This window comes from Trachypithecus francoisi, unplaced genomic scaffold, assembly GCF_009764315.1.
Source record: "Trachypithecus francoisi isolate TF-2019V2 unplaced genomic scaffold, Tfra_2.0 Lachesis_group4, whole genome shotgun sequence".
NCBI classification, from domain to species: domain Eukaryota; kingdom Metazoa; phylum Chordata; class Mammalia; order Primates; family Cercopithecidae; genus Trachypithecus; species Trachypithecus francoisi.
Window position 1 is genome coordinate 64,183,432 of NW_022681469.1, and position 16,843 is coordinate 64,200,274.

Genomic DNA, 16,843 nt, shown 5'->3' on the forward strand with positions numbered 1-16,843 from the left:
CTGTGATATCAAATTTTCTCAACACTCACAGTTCTTTATTGGGATATATCACACATCTTCCCCATAATGTGTGTTTTGACATACTTGCCTACCTTTCCCATTGAATGTAGGCTCTTTGGTGCACAGTGTATCATACTTATTTATACATATTCCATAATTAATATTGCACCGCCTTGACTATTATATTAGTACTTATTAGAAGAACGATCAAAGATTATACAGAGTCATTGATCACTGACATACTTGGATTTTCAAAATTGGCTCCCATTGTCTTATTATCTGCCACTCCATTCCATATGAGGTTAAATTAATTTGCTATTTCTCAGATACACAGTATACATTAATGCCTCAAGTCTCCAGACAGTGTGCTTCTACTAGAAAGCTCTTCTCCGTGTTTTCCTTGCAAAATGTTTCTCATCCTATATAAGTTCAGCTTAATTTTCTCCCCCTGTAAAACATATTTTCCTCATACTCAATAGCATATCTCAGAATAATTAACAAATCATTGTCACCTCTGAACTTTATAGCATTTGTTTTACATCTGAATGATAGACCAATTGGCTTTGTCATTGTGGGGTGTATTTTCTCCAGTACTATGCTGTGAGGTCTTAAAAAGAGTGGCTAATCCTATGTCTTTCTACTCCTAGTAATTATTACAATGATTGCTGCACAATCATACTTAATAAATCTTTGTTCATTTGAAATGGATTTAAAAGTTGTAAAAGAACATTTTTCTAGATGAGAAAGAGAACAGTAAGTATAGAAGCAAGAGTATAATATTATGAAGACAAACATCAAGAGTAATCAGAGTTACCCCAGAACCCTATACCAAATTGTAACAACAACAACAACAACATACAAACACTCACATATTTGAGTTTTCTCTCTTCTGGCAATTTTCATATCTAGTATGTTTAGTCAATGCATCTCTGCTTAGCTGTTCTATTCCTGGTCATTCTCTTTCACATTCCTTCCCTCTACCATTGCTGCATGAAATGAACTCCAAATGGCAATTGGCATTTATCTAGTAGACTATAGAATTAATTTGATTCTTGCAAATTTTGTAGTTTTTAAAAGATTCACCTGATGAGGCTGGGTGCAGTGGCTTATGCTTGTAATCCCAGAACTTTGGGAGGCTGAGGCAGGTGGATCAACTGAGGTTGGGAGTTTGAGACCAACCTGGCCAACATGGTGAAACTCCATCTCTACTAAAAATACAAAAATTAGCTGGGTGTGGTGGCACACACCAGTAATCCCAGCTACTTGGGAGGCTGAGGCAAGAGAATCACTTAACCCGGGAGGCTGAGGTTGCAGTGAGCCAAGATTGTGCCACTGCACTCCAACCTGGGCAACAGAGCGAGACTCCATCTCAAAAATAAATAAATAAATAAATAAATAATAAACAATAAATAAAAATAAGGAAAAATAAATTAACTTTATGATACACTAAATCCTAAGTAATCCAAGCTATATTGAATATTGAAGGTCTTTCTGCACAAAGACTGTCTTTTATCTCTGTCCCAGTTTCTCACAGGTCCCGGTTTACTAAATGAAGGATGCATGTTGACTCAAGATGTGGAGGCCATTTCCTTTTTTGAAATACTGTCAGTTTTATTTAGATATTCATTATAATGATTCACTTATTGGTTCCCTTAAGTAAATATGTTAAAATAAGCAAAGTTTTATTTCTAGTTTTTATAAGAAAATTGGGAGTACAATACACTTGATTTCAGTCTAACAAAATATGACCTCACGCTTTTTCTTCCCTTGAAAAGTTGAAAAGGTAATGGTTAAATATTCGTCTGTGATTTCTTTTCTTTTGCCCCCTTTTCTTTCCCACCTTGTATATGTGTGCATGATGTCTACTAATAGTACTTTGAATTTGTGTTGTTTTAATACCTGGGTTTACATATAGCAGATGATAAAAATATTTTATCATTTATTTGTATTATATCTATCTCTCTCTATATATATACTACACACACATATATGTGAGTAGAAAGAGTATACTACAGGAAAAAATTGATATCATGCTAAAAGGAAAAGAAGGGGACTTTTTAAAAATGAAAGTTAACTGTAGTCAGTCTAAAATGCTACTCTTGGCAAAAGTAGTTTTTCAGAGATAGACTGATGTAATTATGTCTAACTACAGCTACTTACATTTTAACAATTACTTAAGGAAAAAAATATTTGTCTTTGAATATTGTATCCTAAAAGTAATGTAACAGTACAAAGTAGAACTATAATTTACATTTGTTGGACTTTACTAAGAAAACATTAGTAGTTTTACAAATTCATCACTGATTATTTTTACATTTAAGTTGCTATTTTTAAAAAGTTGTTCTTTGTGATGTGGTTATAATTTATAACCACAGACAGTCTAAGTTTTTAAGCTAAAACTATACCTCACCTTCACATATCATTTACATACACTGATTGCTTCCACATGTCTGGCATAAGGTAAAATAGTTTATGAGCATTGTAGTATAGCTAAAGCCACAATGAAATAAAATTCATCTTTGTCTAGAGTGCCTCAGAAACTTAGGTTGGTGCATAAGTGTTTTCCAAAAGAATTTCTGTCTTCCAGAAAAACTCTATAAAATCTGACTGTGGTTAGTATCACCTCCTTTTCTAATGACGTCTAGATTTCTGAGTCTGGCTTCCAAGTGTCTTCTGTTAGACAAAAGCCCCTTTAAGTTGCTCTCAACATGTTCTTCATTCTATTTACTAGATTCAGACTGCAAGTTTATTTTCTTGAGTGACTGAATATCCTCTTTCGTGCAAATGGGTTATTTGTGACCACAGGTGGTTCACAGAATTAGTCAGCTAGACTCACACTTTATATCTACAAGGTTTCATTCAGACTTGGAGACATATTAAATAATTCCTATGTGGATTCAATACTCCTTAAGTTGTCATGAAGGATGTTGTGTCTTCATGGACCAAGTCATAACAAAATAATATTCAAGGCAACCATTACGCCATTTTAGAGGATATGCTGTAAGTACAGAAGCAAATAAAACTAGTCATTTCCTGGTCATTTTTACTGAATATTAAATGACTGACTTCAGTTCATGTTGAAAACATAAATTGGAACTTACAATCTGAGATGCAGCCAACCCTTTCCTGAAGAAACAGGTGCTTCCTTGCTCAGCCTGGCTCAGTAGGTACTCAGATCCAGAAAAACTAATAATTAGGTCTCCTTTCATCCTCATCATTAACTTCATGTACACACTCATATGATTCCAATGAAATTACACTGAAAACAATTACACAAATTACATTGAATTTATGCTTAACACACTTAAAACTGTGTTAAGCAATAAGTCTACGGTTAAGACATTTAGCGTCATCTAAATGTAGGTGAAAGACTGAAAATCCTAATGTTAGACTCAGGTTTTCTCATCAGTTGTTTACTTGAAACATTACCATTTTACAAAGCTTCCTCATGTCTTAATTGACTAGCAGCTATTGACAAATTTCATATTTTAAGACATTCATGGTATTACGCTACATTTCTTTGAAAGACACACACTATACATATAATATTTGTGATTTAGTTTTTGTTATTACTTTTTTTTTTTTTTTTGAGACGGAGTCTCGCTCTATCGCCCAGGCTGGAGTGCAGTGGCCGGATCTCAGCTCACTGCAAGCTCCGCCTCCCGGGTTCATGCCATTCTCCTGCCTCAGCCACCCACGCGAGTAGCTGGGACTACAGACGCCCGCCACTTCGCCCGGCTAGTTTTATGTATTTTTAGTAGAGACGGGGTTTCACCGTGTTCGCCAGGATGGTCTCGATCTCCTGACCTTGTGATCCGCCCCTCTCGGCCTCCCAAAGTGCTGGGATTACAGGCTTGAGCCACCGCGCCCGACCCCTCGTTATTACTTTTAATATAATCTCCAAAGCAAGTAACAGCTAGAGAATACACACAAGTAGACCACTACAAGGGAGCAAAACATTGTAATCCAAATCCTAGGCATTACTAATCTGCCTCAAGGAATTAATAGTTATTGAATATCTTCTATGTATCAAGCACTGATTGGGCACCCTACATTCGTATTTACATTGTCTCTATAACAGCTTCTAAGTGGTAGCTATTCTCCCCATATTAAGAAAGAGGAAACTGAAGCTGAAAAAGAAAATAGCATGCTGCAGTCCCCACACCTAGAAAGCCTCAGAGTCTATTCAATGTTTTTGTCACTCTAAGGTTCCTCCTGTCCTTGTGAAATTTGTTTCAGTAGCTGTGTATGAAAACTCCATTAATTTTCAATAGGCCAACAAGTAGGTACTTGGATACTATAAGCAGAGTATGATCTATCATTCCATAATGAGTAATGACAATGCATATTATCAAATATGTTTTTAATTTGAATATATGAAATTTTAAATTGAATATATGAAAAAGTACTTTCTGACACCTGTGAAATTACTTAGCAAGGCAGATCAGTGTCTGCTTTGCCCACTCGTGCTTCATCAGGCCTAAATTAATTTTCAATAAGCCAACAAGTAGGTACTTAGATACTATGAGCGGAGTATGACCTATCATTCCATAGTAAGTAATAATAGTGCATATTATCAAATATATTTTTAAATTTAATATATGCTATCATTTGGACATTCCAAGAAAGTAAAATTTTACCTGTTTTGAAATGTGAAAAGGCAATAACTCCGGCACAATAGAGACATTCAGCCATGATCTCCTTCTATAAAGGACACTAAATAGTATAAAATATGTGGTATGACATAAACAAAAGAGCATTCATTTGTGTGAAAGTGTCCGTAGTGTGTGTTATGTGTGGTACAGCTCAGTATTATAGACTGAGATTTGTATGAAAGAAATAAATTACTATACCATCACTAATTTCACTTCCCTACGTGGAATCTGCTTAAAATAGACTAAATAGATTCTGTCAGTATTAATGTGCTGATGTTTATATAGTTGTGAACAGAAGTATTGTCACAGAGGAGATAGTTTTTTCCTACTTGACAGCTAAAGAGAAAGGCCAATCAGATAAGTATTAATTTAGGTCTGATGAACCACAAATGGGCAAAGCAGACATTGATCTGCCTTGCTAAGTAATTTCACAGGCATCAAAATGTATTTTTTTAAAATCATTTGGTCTCATTTTGTTATGTTAGATCTTAAATAGTTGTCTGGAAGAAGGGCTTAAGTGACAGAGAGGAGGTCTGTATACTAGAATGTGCAAAGGAAACCTTAATTCTGTACTGACTAGGCACCCTGGGAAGTAAGAGAAGTCTGAGACTCCATTGAACATGGGGATCGTGTGGTGGAAGTAAGAAACTCTGTAGATCTGGGCCAGTGTGGGAGAGCCTAGCTTGAGACTGATCTGCTAAAAACAAAAGGTTTCATTTTTGAGGCTTGGAAAGTTTTCCCATACCCCAAAAAGAGAATTAACAGGATTTTGTTTTTGAAAGGATAGCCGTAAATGAGATTTATTTGGAGAAGTCAAAAGATATAGATGGAAGTACTACCAGATAAAAAGATGGGGGCGTGGGTGCGGGGAGAAATACGTTTTTTACGTTTTTTTTTTTTTTTTTTCGATATATTTCAAACCTGGAAAGATAGAAGGCTATCATATTGGGGGAATCTGTGTGCTGATCAGACCCTGCAACGAGCATAATCTCCACCCTGGAGGTGGAAAAAACAGAATAGAAGCATTACGTGCACACCTTCAGAGGCAAGACAAGCACTAAGGTCCAGAGCCAATATAATGAGGAGGATTAGTGAAAAGGTGGCAGAAAGGAGACTCTTGGTAACTTTTTAAAGTAGTAGTGCTCAGAAAAGAGCAGAGAACTTGGTTAGACAGCAACATTGAACAATGGAACGTGCCCTGGGAAGGTTAACCACAAATGACAGATCACAGCCAATCACGAACTGCTTAAGACCTGACACAAAGCAAAGGGAGAGACTGTCTCTCAAGATCTGCGTCCAGATCCTTTATTCTTGTGCTCTAATAATTGGTGTTTTAATTTCAGTAATTCCCAATTAAATGTAAAAAAAAAAAATTAGAAAAATGACAGTATATGACTTTTCTTGTACTTGCGTATTGTGGATATACACAAACACACACATACACTAAATATAAACCCATGAATTTATTTATTTCTTTATCAATTACAATTATTCAAGTACAAGGAATTATACTATTTTGAACAAAATTCCAGAAGTGACTTTTTTCTGTGTTGCCAGGTACCATGAACCTACAACATTATCTAATATATATTATCAACTATTCCCAGACTTGTTGTGAAGACTTTATTCACAACCTGTTGAATTAAAGAAATAGTAAGGGACTGGGTGCCGTGACTCATGCTTGTAATCTCAGCACTTTGGGAGACCGAGGTGGGCAGATCATCTGAGGTCAGGAGTTCGAGACCAGCCTGGCCAACATGGTGAAACACTGTCTCTACTAAAAAAAAAATAAAAAAAAATAAAAAATTACAAAATTAGACAGGAATGGTAGTACATGCCCATAATCCCAGCTACTCAGGAGACTGAGGCAAGAGAATCACTTAAACCTGGGAGGTGGAGGTTGCAGTGAGCAGAGATCACGCCATTGCACTCCAGCCTGTGTGACAAAAGAGAAACTCTGGCAGGAAAAAAAAAAAAAAAGAAAAAAGAAAGAAAGAAATAATAAGGAAAGCAGAAATAATAAGAGTTAATTCGAAAAACATGAAGAAACCATCATTATAAATCATTTTATGTTATAGTTTTAAAAACTGATAATAGGCCGGGCGCCGTGGCTCAAGCCTGTAATCCCAGCACTTTGGGAGGCCGAGACGGGCGGATCACGAGGTCAGGAGATCGAGACCATCCTGGCTAACACGGTGAAACCCCGTCTCTACTAAAAATACAAAAAACTAGCCGGGCGAGGTGGCGGGCGCCTGTAGTCCCAGCTACTCGAGAGGCTGAGGCAGGAGAATGGCGGGAACCCGGGAGGCGGAGCTTGCAGTGAGCTGAGATCCGGCCACTGCACTCCAGCCCAGGCGACAGAGCAAGACTCCGTCTCAAAAAAAAAAAAAAAAAAAAAAAAACTGATAATAAAAGTGTTTTCTACATCAGGTAACCAAAATCAACATTTTTTTCTTTTTCCCTTTGGCTAGAAATAATCTTGCTTCTGTATTTTATAGATAAATTCCAAAAAAGAAATAGAGAAGCCCAACTGACTGACCACTCTAGAAGGTCCTCACAAGTATGTGTCACTTGTCCCTCCTGATCTCACTGTCAGTCAAACATAGACAACCACGTATCAACTCTATGAAGTTCCTAGCCTGCTATGCTGCAGCTCTAAGTTATATAAATTATTTTAAATATATTGCTGTTTTCCTAAAAAGAAAATCAAATCACAAATAAATAGTTTCTGATACAGTAGTTACCATTCTTCTCTACTTTTACTTTCTCATATTTCTCCTATCATTCAAGGCCCAACTCCTTTGTGTCCTATTTTAAAAAGCCACCCTAGAATCTTTAGGTAGATGTGATATCACCTTTCTCAAAAATTCTACTAAATTAACTTTATTTATCCAAGAATCTATTCATAAAGGAATCTGACAGATGAGTTATGTGGCTTTATGTGTTTATTTTACACATAGAACGCAAGTAAGAAATACTTAGTAATGGTACTTTTGTAAATAAAGTTTGCAGAACTTAGGAAAATATACTTTTATTTAAGCTAGTTCTTAAGGGATAGTAACAACAAAATAGCATTTATTCTCTTGAAATTCAAATTTGAAGGTTAAAACAAAACAAAATTTCTGACCCATATTATGAAGATTCATAAGCACTTTGACAGTTTGATTTGACCTCAGGTGTAAACAACTTTGTTTTAGCAATGCCCAGATATATTTCTAAGAGTTTGGATTATGTATTAATCATTTTTCAGTACCTATGATTTGTACATAATAACAGTGCTATTAGTAGTTGTCCCATTGTTCTTTCCTGGCAATATTTCTACCATGTCACAATGACTATACGTATACATATATATATAAAGAATTTTCCAATGAACATTTTAAATTCATTTTATTTTAAATACCAATCTACAGCTCTATATATAAGTGGCCTGAGGAAATTAGCCTACTATCCTCTCCCACCCTCTCAATCAGGATCTTAAACAAATAATTCAACATATATTTTTCATATTCACACTTCAGCAAAGATTTCCATGGTGTTTCCTATCACATCTACTCTCTTGAGTAAGTCTGAGGATGGAAGTGGATCATACTCTGAGGCTGTGGAACGCAAGGCCAAGGGAAGAAAAAGGATGACTTGGAGATGTAGCTCAGAGAGCAATGAACAACTGTTGCTCTTGACAAGTGTAGGAGGGGAAGTAAGAAAGGCTCTGAATTGCTAAATCTCAGCAAGCTGTCAGAGAACCATGTCTGGATTCTCCTAAAAGTATGGACAACGAAAAAGAACCAATTGAAATTACTCAAGGATTACACTTACAACTTCATTTGGTAGAACTGATTTGATCTACACAAACATCCAGATACAATGAGACTGAGAATGGGATGCTTTCACTTATCTTTAGCTACTACTTGGTTTTACAGTAGAAACCTCACTTTCTTTTCTGGCTGTATATATTGTGATCTGATAAGAGGATAAGGAAAATCAGGGTTTTTGTCCAAAGGAAAGCAATAATTCCTCAGCCTGGTTCCTGATTCCTAGAGCCTTCCAATGGATTTATTGTACGTTTCCTATCTCTTAGCTGCAGACTATCAAATATGACCTGGATACTTTCTGATTCAGTTCTGGAATAGGCCTGATTCAGAAGGAGATACTGTTTATGGAGACAGTATTACTCTCACAATCCTTTGTGCACTCTTAAATGCCTTGACTGATATCCTCCTGCCCTAGCACCTAACACTAAACTTACTTTCTCTACTATATATTATAATGCACAATTCATTCATAATGAATTGATTTATTCTAAATTTTCATTGTTGCTATCTCCAGAAGTAATTTTGTTTTATTAACAGACATATTATTTGTTAATTTTTAAAAGGTGTGCCAAATAAAGCACAAAATCATTCAACAATGAATGATTCCGTGCTACCCATTGAGAATATAAAGATGAAAAATAATACATATCCAGCCTTAAGAACCTCAGAATCTGGCACAAGAAGATGATTCACATAAGTAGTTTCACAGACTGAGTGAGTCAATTGACATATTCAATAGAATGAAGCTTCATTTGGCTTGCTGATGAAGACTCAAGTGGGTCATGTTATATTTTATCTAAAGACATGTTTATGATTGCTGCAACACTTTAAGTTACTGTAAGTTTTGGTCAACATAGTTTCCCACGCCACATTTCTCCAAGTAAGGGAAACCTAGAAATGCAGGTTTAATGACTCATTCAGGAGATGACAAGATTCCTTAAAACGTGTGGTTCCTTTAGGTTTTACCCTAAGCTTGTAAAAACTACCAAGACCAAACTATTCTTCATATTTATCAACAGAATTTTATTTTTGCTTATCTTCATTCCCCAATTCAAGTATAAATTGTATATTTTCTTATCCTGGGTTTGACAGACTCCAGCTTTGTTATTGTTTGGAAATAGTGTGTGGATTGCCTATTTATACTGATGTTTATGTCTTGGCAATAGTGGGAGATAGTAGCTGGAGACATTCATACTTATTTGTGTCAGATAGAATTTATTGATTCTTCTATATGTTTAATTATGATAACAATGTTAAAGAACCTACAAATTAAAAGGAGTCAGTCTTTTAAAAACATACCAAATGCAATTTTCTTAACATTATTTTACCTTTTCAACTACCTACTCTCCAATCATAAACGGTTGTAATAATGGGCCACAGGCAGGCTACTTCATTCTTGTAAGCACACATCATATATAATATATAATATTTAATATATACAGGCACATGAATCTCTGCTTCTATCATTCTAATTGTTTAGTACCATTGTTTCATTCACTATTTTCTTTTACTTTTCACAGATTAATTTCACATATCAAGTCTTATTTAAGTTAAAATATATGTATTTGCTTTTTACTTAGAAATTTTAGTTTTTCAGGATCAAATGTACAAATAAATGCATGCAAAGAGCACATCAGTATCTTTAGCAAATTTCATTTTAACTAATGCTTCTGTTTTGTGAATGTTAAATTTCATGACTATTACACCAATTTTTCCGAACTTGGTCTGCACACCTTATTCTGTGCATATTTACCCTAGTAGCCTGCCCATTTAAATTAATGAAAGAGCTGTCACAAATTGCTAGTGCCACCTATTAGTGGAAGCACAGAACTGCAAATCATGATAATTCCTTTATATAGTACCTTAGAAATCATGAGGGGTAAAAGCCATCCCAAGATTCACACTTGTTCTAATGTATGTTTACAACTGTTGGTCTTTTTAAAATAAACCTTCATTACATGTCTAAAACTTATTTCAATACTGTCATGAGAGTTGGAGAGTTTGCCTTTATAACTTTGCAGCAATGAATTATTTATCACATATTACTTTTTCATAAAGGTTTGACAAGAGCAATGTCTTAGTCGATTAATATGTAACTCTATGATATCATGACTTTGTAAATAAAAGTTGCTGGATAATGATCAATTCAAAATTTATATTACTATTGGTCATTTTGGAAGATTTTGTAAAAATTCAAGTTAAATGTTATTCAGAATAATCCTGACTTTAGATTTTGAAATTCTTCAAAGCTTGTGAAGGTGTGGTATTTTGACTTTTGGAGCTATGATACAAAAGTGTGTCACTGGAGTTAAAATGAGAAAAATTGGGAAAAGTTAAACCACACAATTTCTTACAGACAACTTAAAATTCATAATAACTTTAAAATACAAGTTTCTTAAAATACAAACCTAAAAACATGATAGAAAATTTAATGCCCTATACAATTATATATTCACATTGAGCATAATATTCTCCATAACAACAATTTAACATTAATTTTTATTACTAGGAACATATGCAATCATATTAATTAATTCTAATTAAACTTATTCCTGAAAGATCCTTGAGATACATTAAATCTTTACTATAGAAGTTAAGTATAATTTACCCCAAATTATAATATATGATTTATATAATAATTAAAATCAGAAAATAAAGGAAAATTAGATATCACAGATCAACATATCTGTTTAGTTTGCTAAGATTTTAGCAAACTATATATTTCATGTCACTGACAATTGTAGAACTCTAGAAATCACTCATATGAAGAGAAATAAATCCTAAAAAGTTAGAATTGGGAAAATTATCTATTCAGTATCCATATTTATTTAAGCTGTTAATGACTGAATATCATTATTAAAGCTGGTGAGTTAGAAGCTTACATGAATTTGTGTTGTAGTCTCAGTTATTTTCTTATTTTATTGATTGCTAAAGTCTACACTGTATAAATTCTTTCAAAGGTCAATCAGGTTGGCAGCTTTAAGCAGAGTATCCACAAATTAGAGATTTGTATTAGCCCTCCTCTGATCTGACCAGCATTGTATCACAAGATGTGTGACTGTTTTATTTTATGTTCATTTTACATTATTTTGCCAGGGTATACTTGTTGTATAGATGAATAAAAAGTTCTAGTTTTCAGTGTGTTTAAATTCAAGATTTCAGAATCAAAATATGATTTATAAGGTTAATAGAATTTGAGAAGAAAAGGTCATCCAAAGTCCTGGTGACAAATATACAGTAAGTATTTGAGAAAAGTCATTGCAAATAATTGATAACTTCATTGCTCTATGCATGTATGTACGTATGTACGTAAGTGTGTGGGTGTGTCTTCCCCCCCAACTCTCACATCTCTTTCCTAAAAATATTTCATTTTAGCTGTGAGGAGATTTTTAGGGTAAGACTAACTCTATCTTATACTGTTATGTGAATGTTCAAGACATCCATGAAAACTTTTCATGGGACACAAAAGACAATACCCACTCTATTATTTTATATATATACACGCAGGTATATATAATTTAAAATATCAATGTCATTTTAAACCAATAATTTTATTTATGAAGAATTGTATTGTGATTCACAACTTGTAGATTGCTGAGGTTATTTTCACAATTATAAAATGAAGTTATTTTCTGAATTATAAAATTATAAAATGAAGTTATATTTCCTATGTATTGAAATATATTTATATGTATACCTATGTGTACACATAAATGTATTGGTGTATACACACACACACACACACAAACACACACACACACAAATACTGCTCTGGTGAAAGTAAAGAAAATCTTAAAGGAAAGACAAAAAGTTTAATTAGAAAATCATTATTCATATTAATTAACTTTTGAACTAATTGTAATTTATTGAACAAAAGGTAAAGAACTTTTGCAAATTTTACTTCAGAAATTTTAACTAAATAAAATGATCTTCTCTTGTCACAAATATACATGAGAATTTTTATTTAATTGATAATGTCATTCTTATAATAACACCTTGACTGGAAAAAAAAAAAAAAAACTTCAGAAAATAGAAAAAAGAAAGCCTTCAGAACGTCTACCACTTTTTAAAGTTCTATTTACTAAGTCCTTCCTATGAAGTTAAGGTTAAAATCATTGATTTAACCTTTGGATTCACAGGATCACCATCACATTGAGACATGCATGTGTCTTTGATTTCTACCAAAACTGAAGCACACAGTGTCCTGGAATAGCCCATTACATTGGATGATGGAACATTTGTCATTTGTTTAAAACCCAAACCCTAATTATTTTCTTGTGATTCATGCAGGTTTTTCTGAAGACTTCATTGTATCACATATCCCAAGTGGAAGATTATATAATTTTCCTGTATTTCATGAGAAAAGTGAAATTTGACTAGTTTTGTGGAAGAAATAAACACGTATGCATGGACCACTTTTTAAAAGAAGGATTTTATCATTTAGCTATATTACATATATTTAAAGATGACAAAAGTATTCCTGAGTAAATGTTTCTTAAGGATAATTTCCATGTAACTGCTGAGATTTACAGAGTTCTCACATTTTCTTCCCCCATAAGGATTCTAAATCAGATTGGTGCAGAGGAAAAGCCAGCATACCCCATTTTTCTAATATTATCACTTCTCCAGATGGTCCTGAACACATCTATTCAATTCCTTTTTCCTAGAAAGTAAAGAGGTATCTTATTAGATATGTACACCCGCTACAAAAGCCATCTTCCTGTTTTTACTTCTTTTTAACATATCAAGTCTCTTTCATCTCCTATCAGGCAAAAATGACAAGTAGAAACTAAGCACAGTGATTGCCTGAAACTTCATCTTGGCAACCTGAGCAATGACAGAGTTAATGGTGGATCTTTGAAAACAAGTGACCACGGGAAATTAAGGTTGGCAGGGATTTAACTCTTCATGAATCATGCTGGAATATTTTTAAGGGCAATGCAGTGGATGTTTTAACTGTGTTTGACATCTAACTAAGGAGAAACAAGAAGTAGCTTAAAAAAAAATCTCTATTGTACTTTAGAAACAAAGTACTGGCAATTGGCTACCACATACTTGCTTTGGCCAAGCAAATGTACATGTAGAGAAAAAAGGTAATGACAGATTAATAAAATAACAGAAAAAAAGATTCCCCAGGCCATTCCTTTTATTCTTCTTGCTGTTGTTCATTTCACAGTTTATTTTAGCAAATTATTGAGCTCTAGGTGTATCAATGGAATTGTTATGTAGCTGCAGAGCAGTTTTTTGCTTAAAGGAAAGCAGAATAATTCTAATGGGTGCCACCACTAAAACAAGGCTTATAAAGACAGTATCAAATATATACACCTTGCTAATAAATACTGCTTGCTTCATCAGACAGGTTTAAAGCATATGTGCACAACAAAGGATATTCAAATTAAATGCAGTCTTTTTAACGTACAGCAAGAACAAGTGCCTCTTCTATCATGGAGAGTAACCTATTACCATGGAAATAAAATTCTTGCCAAATAAAAAAGTTTAATTCCCTATTTTTATTTTATTTTAAAATGTATTTAGCATTTAGATATATGCAAACCTAAATTTTTAAAATATTTTTCATGATTTTAAGCTTGTTAAACTAAAAGTATTACAAATAGCCAGTCACATCTTTGAGAACTAAAGTTGCATGTAAAACTTACTCATAGGGAACATAAACTTGGATAAAGTGGACCATCAACTTAGACTTGTTTGATGTCACCTTGTCAAGGAGTGAAAATAGAAAGCAAAACTGATAAAAACACAGATACCATACATAATATCATATACTATGGAGATAATTTAAAGACAGTTACTAAATTAATTAAATAATGAACGCTATATGATTTTTTAAAACTTACATAAGTACAATTGCACTTCTGTTTGTTGATGTTTAAGTCTATTCCCAGCTTGATACTCAGGAAAACATTACACCAAAAAGTAAATAAATATTCTAATTCAATGAATTTTATCTAACGAGCACTAAGTCCAAATAAACACATTACTAGGTGTTTAATTTTCTAATTCAAAGTGTGAAAATTACATCTCTCTTTCTGATTTGAGATCCTCTTTCACACTAGGGCATTCAGAAAAAGATGTTCCCCATCATATGAGAATTAAGTAATATGTTTTCTGGCATAAGAGCAAGGTAGAGTAGACAGACATCTCTACAAATACATTCAATAATTTTTCTTTTAACTTATAGGCTAAAAAATAAGCTTAATTAGAGCTTCTCACTGCTCCACTCCCAATTTTAGAAATCTGAGAATCATAAGAAATCAACACCTTAGGGAGTAAAACTACTTGAGTTAAAGCAGTTTAATCTTTAACTTCATTTTAATAATACCTAAGTTATAGAAAGATTTACTGCAATTAAATTTATGTATATCATTTTGAGATCTACTTTAGCATTACTTTACACATCATCTATCTATAAGATCTATCTAAGCAAATGTAGAACAAATATAAAAAATCCTCATTAAAAATAAACACATACATTAAATTGTAACCAAATAAAGCACTAATGATAAAGCTCTTTTTTCTCTTTTAAATTTATAGTTTTTAAAAGAGAAGTTCACACAACTACCTATGCAAGTAGACAGTAATGCATCTGCAGTTCTCACTGGAGTACATATAGGATTAAATAACATAATATTTCAAAGACTTTAGCTTTACACCATTAGCCAAATACAGTCTTTTGTACAATCATAACACGCTGTGGAAAAACTAGTCTGTTCCATCCAGTTTATGTTCTCTTGGCAAACCATGATCTACTGCTTATGTTAAGCATCTGATTGTCAGATTTGAACAAACTGAATATTCATGATGACGATTAACCATTTCGTGCCTAAAACTAAGAAAATGCAATTCATCATAGTAATTATAGGTAAGGCATGCACATCTACAAAGAGACCATTTTTGCATTTCTATTTTTAAGAAAATATTTTAATAGAATTAAAGTCGGAAAAATTAACAAGCATAGGATAGGATAATAAGATATACAGATCAGCATGTACCAGGCGTACAGCTCTTTTCAGCAAATGTGATTAAATGTTCTTTGTTTGCATTTAAATTGTCATATATCAAACAGAAGACTTGCTTTTTACAAAAAGGGTTTAAAGCATCTAAGAAAGATACACATAATCACATAGGGTTACCGGGTTAAACTAAAGGTTTGATGATTTGGGGTTGGGAGGGAGTTCAAGGAATTAAGGGGGGGCGGTTATTACAAAGATAACCAAATAAAAGAAAAATAAGATTTACCTTTGTAGGATAATTTCAGCCTTGGCACATTATTCTTCCCATTTTGATAGTTTGCTCTTGCTGTAAGTAATACTCCCCAGAAAAGACAGACAATCCTAGTTAACCAGCCCATGCTGCAGACGCTGTAGGTCCCTTTGCTGCTTTAGTCTTCCTTCCTGTATTGTGCGGCCAGAGAAGTTCAAACAATCTGGAAACTGGAGGTAACAGGTGATTTAGGTCAGTTTCATTCATAAATGCAGACAATCAAGACCTCATGGCAACACTAACACCTCTTCTTCTGTAACAGTCACTGAAGCACAGAAACTTCAAACCCTCCAAAAAGAAAAAAAAAAAAAAAAAAATCCGAGCCAGGCACCGGATAATGAGGCACAACTGTTGTGTGGAAAGAAAAAAAAAAAAAATTAACAAGGTCTGCTGCAGTGGTGCTTAAGAAGCAGTTCCTTTTATCTAAGCTCCTCTGATAGCCGGTGGCAGACTCTAATCCTGCTCCCTGCTTCATTCGGCTCCGGGGAAGCAGAATGAAAGGGAAACAGAGAGAGAGAGAGAGAGAGAGAGAGAGAGAGAGAGAGAGAGAGAGAGAGAGAGAGAGAGAGAGAGAGAGAGAGAGACCGTGAGCAGCGCGGACTTTTCCTGTACGCATGTAGGGAGAGATGACACAAGATCCCACAGACAGGTTTCCCCAACACTCACTAGACTGGCTGACAATGGGAGAACAGGCGAGCTCAACCCACTCCCCTTCCCTCCTGTCACACAACACATGCAAAAAACATCTCGTAGAGATTAGAGCCGGGAGCAGAACCCTCCGGCGTGCCTGTGAAAGGCATGTAGCTATAAATTTACTTCCCAAGGCAAGCGTTGTTTTATAGCCATTTTTGGGTGCAATTTTGATTTAAAAAATCTGAATTCTGCTACCTACAAAATTTACAATTCATGCTCATTATACAATCATGTTGAACTTGTGCATTGTGTGTGTGTGTGTGTGTGTGTGTGTGTGTCTATATATCCTCATCAATACAACTTTAACCACTGAAGGTTTTAAAGCCTTGTTAGAGATCATTCCCGCCTCCCAACAAACCCCCTGGGCTCACCCACCCCCTTCCTCTGTCCCACTGCAATTTC

General features: G+C 34.2%; 1 protein-coding gene across 1 annotated transcript in view; it reads right to left on the bottom strand.

Annotated features, from left to right (window-relative positions):
- Positions 1-16,383, bottom strand: part of SEMA3A (semaphorin 3A) — a 220,546-nt gene extending 204,163 nt beyond the window's left edge. The window contains exon 1 of the mRNA XM_033193060.1: positions 15,725-16,383. Within this exon, the coding sequence (XP_033048951.1) occupies positions 15,725-15,836 (112 nt within the window). The 5' untranslated portion in view covers positions 15,837-16,383. The remainder of the gene's footprint in view (positions 1-15,724) is intronic.
- Between the last annotated feature and the right edge of the window lie 460 nt (positions 16,384-16,843).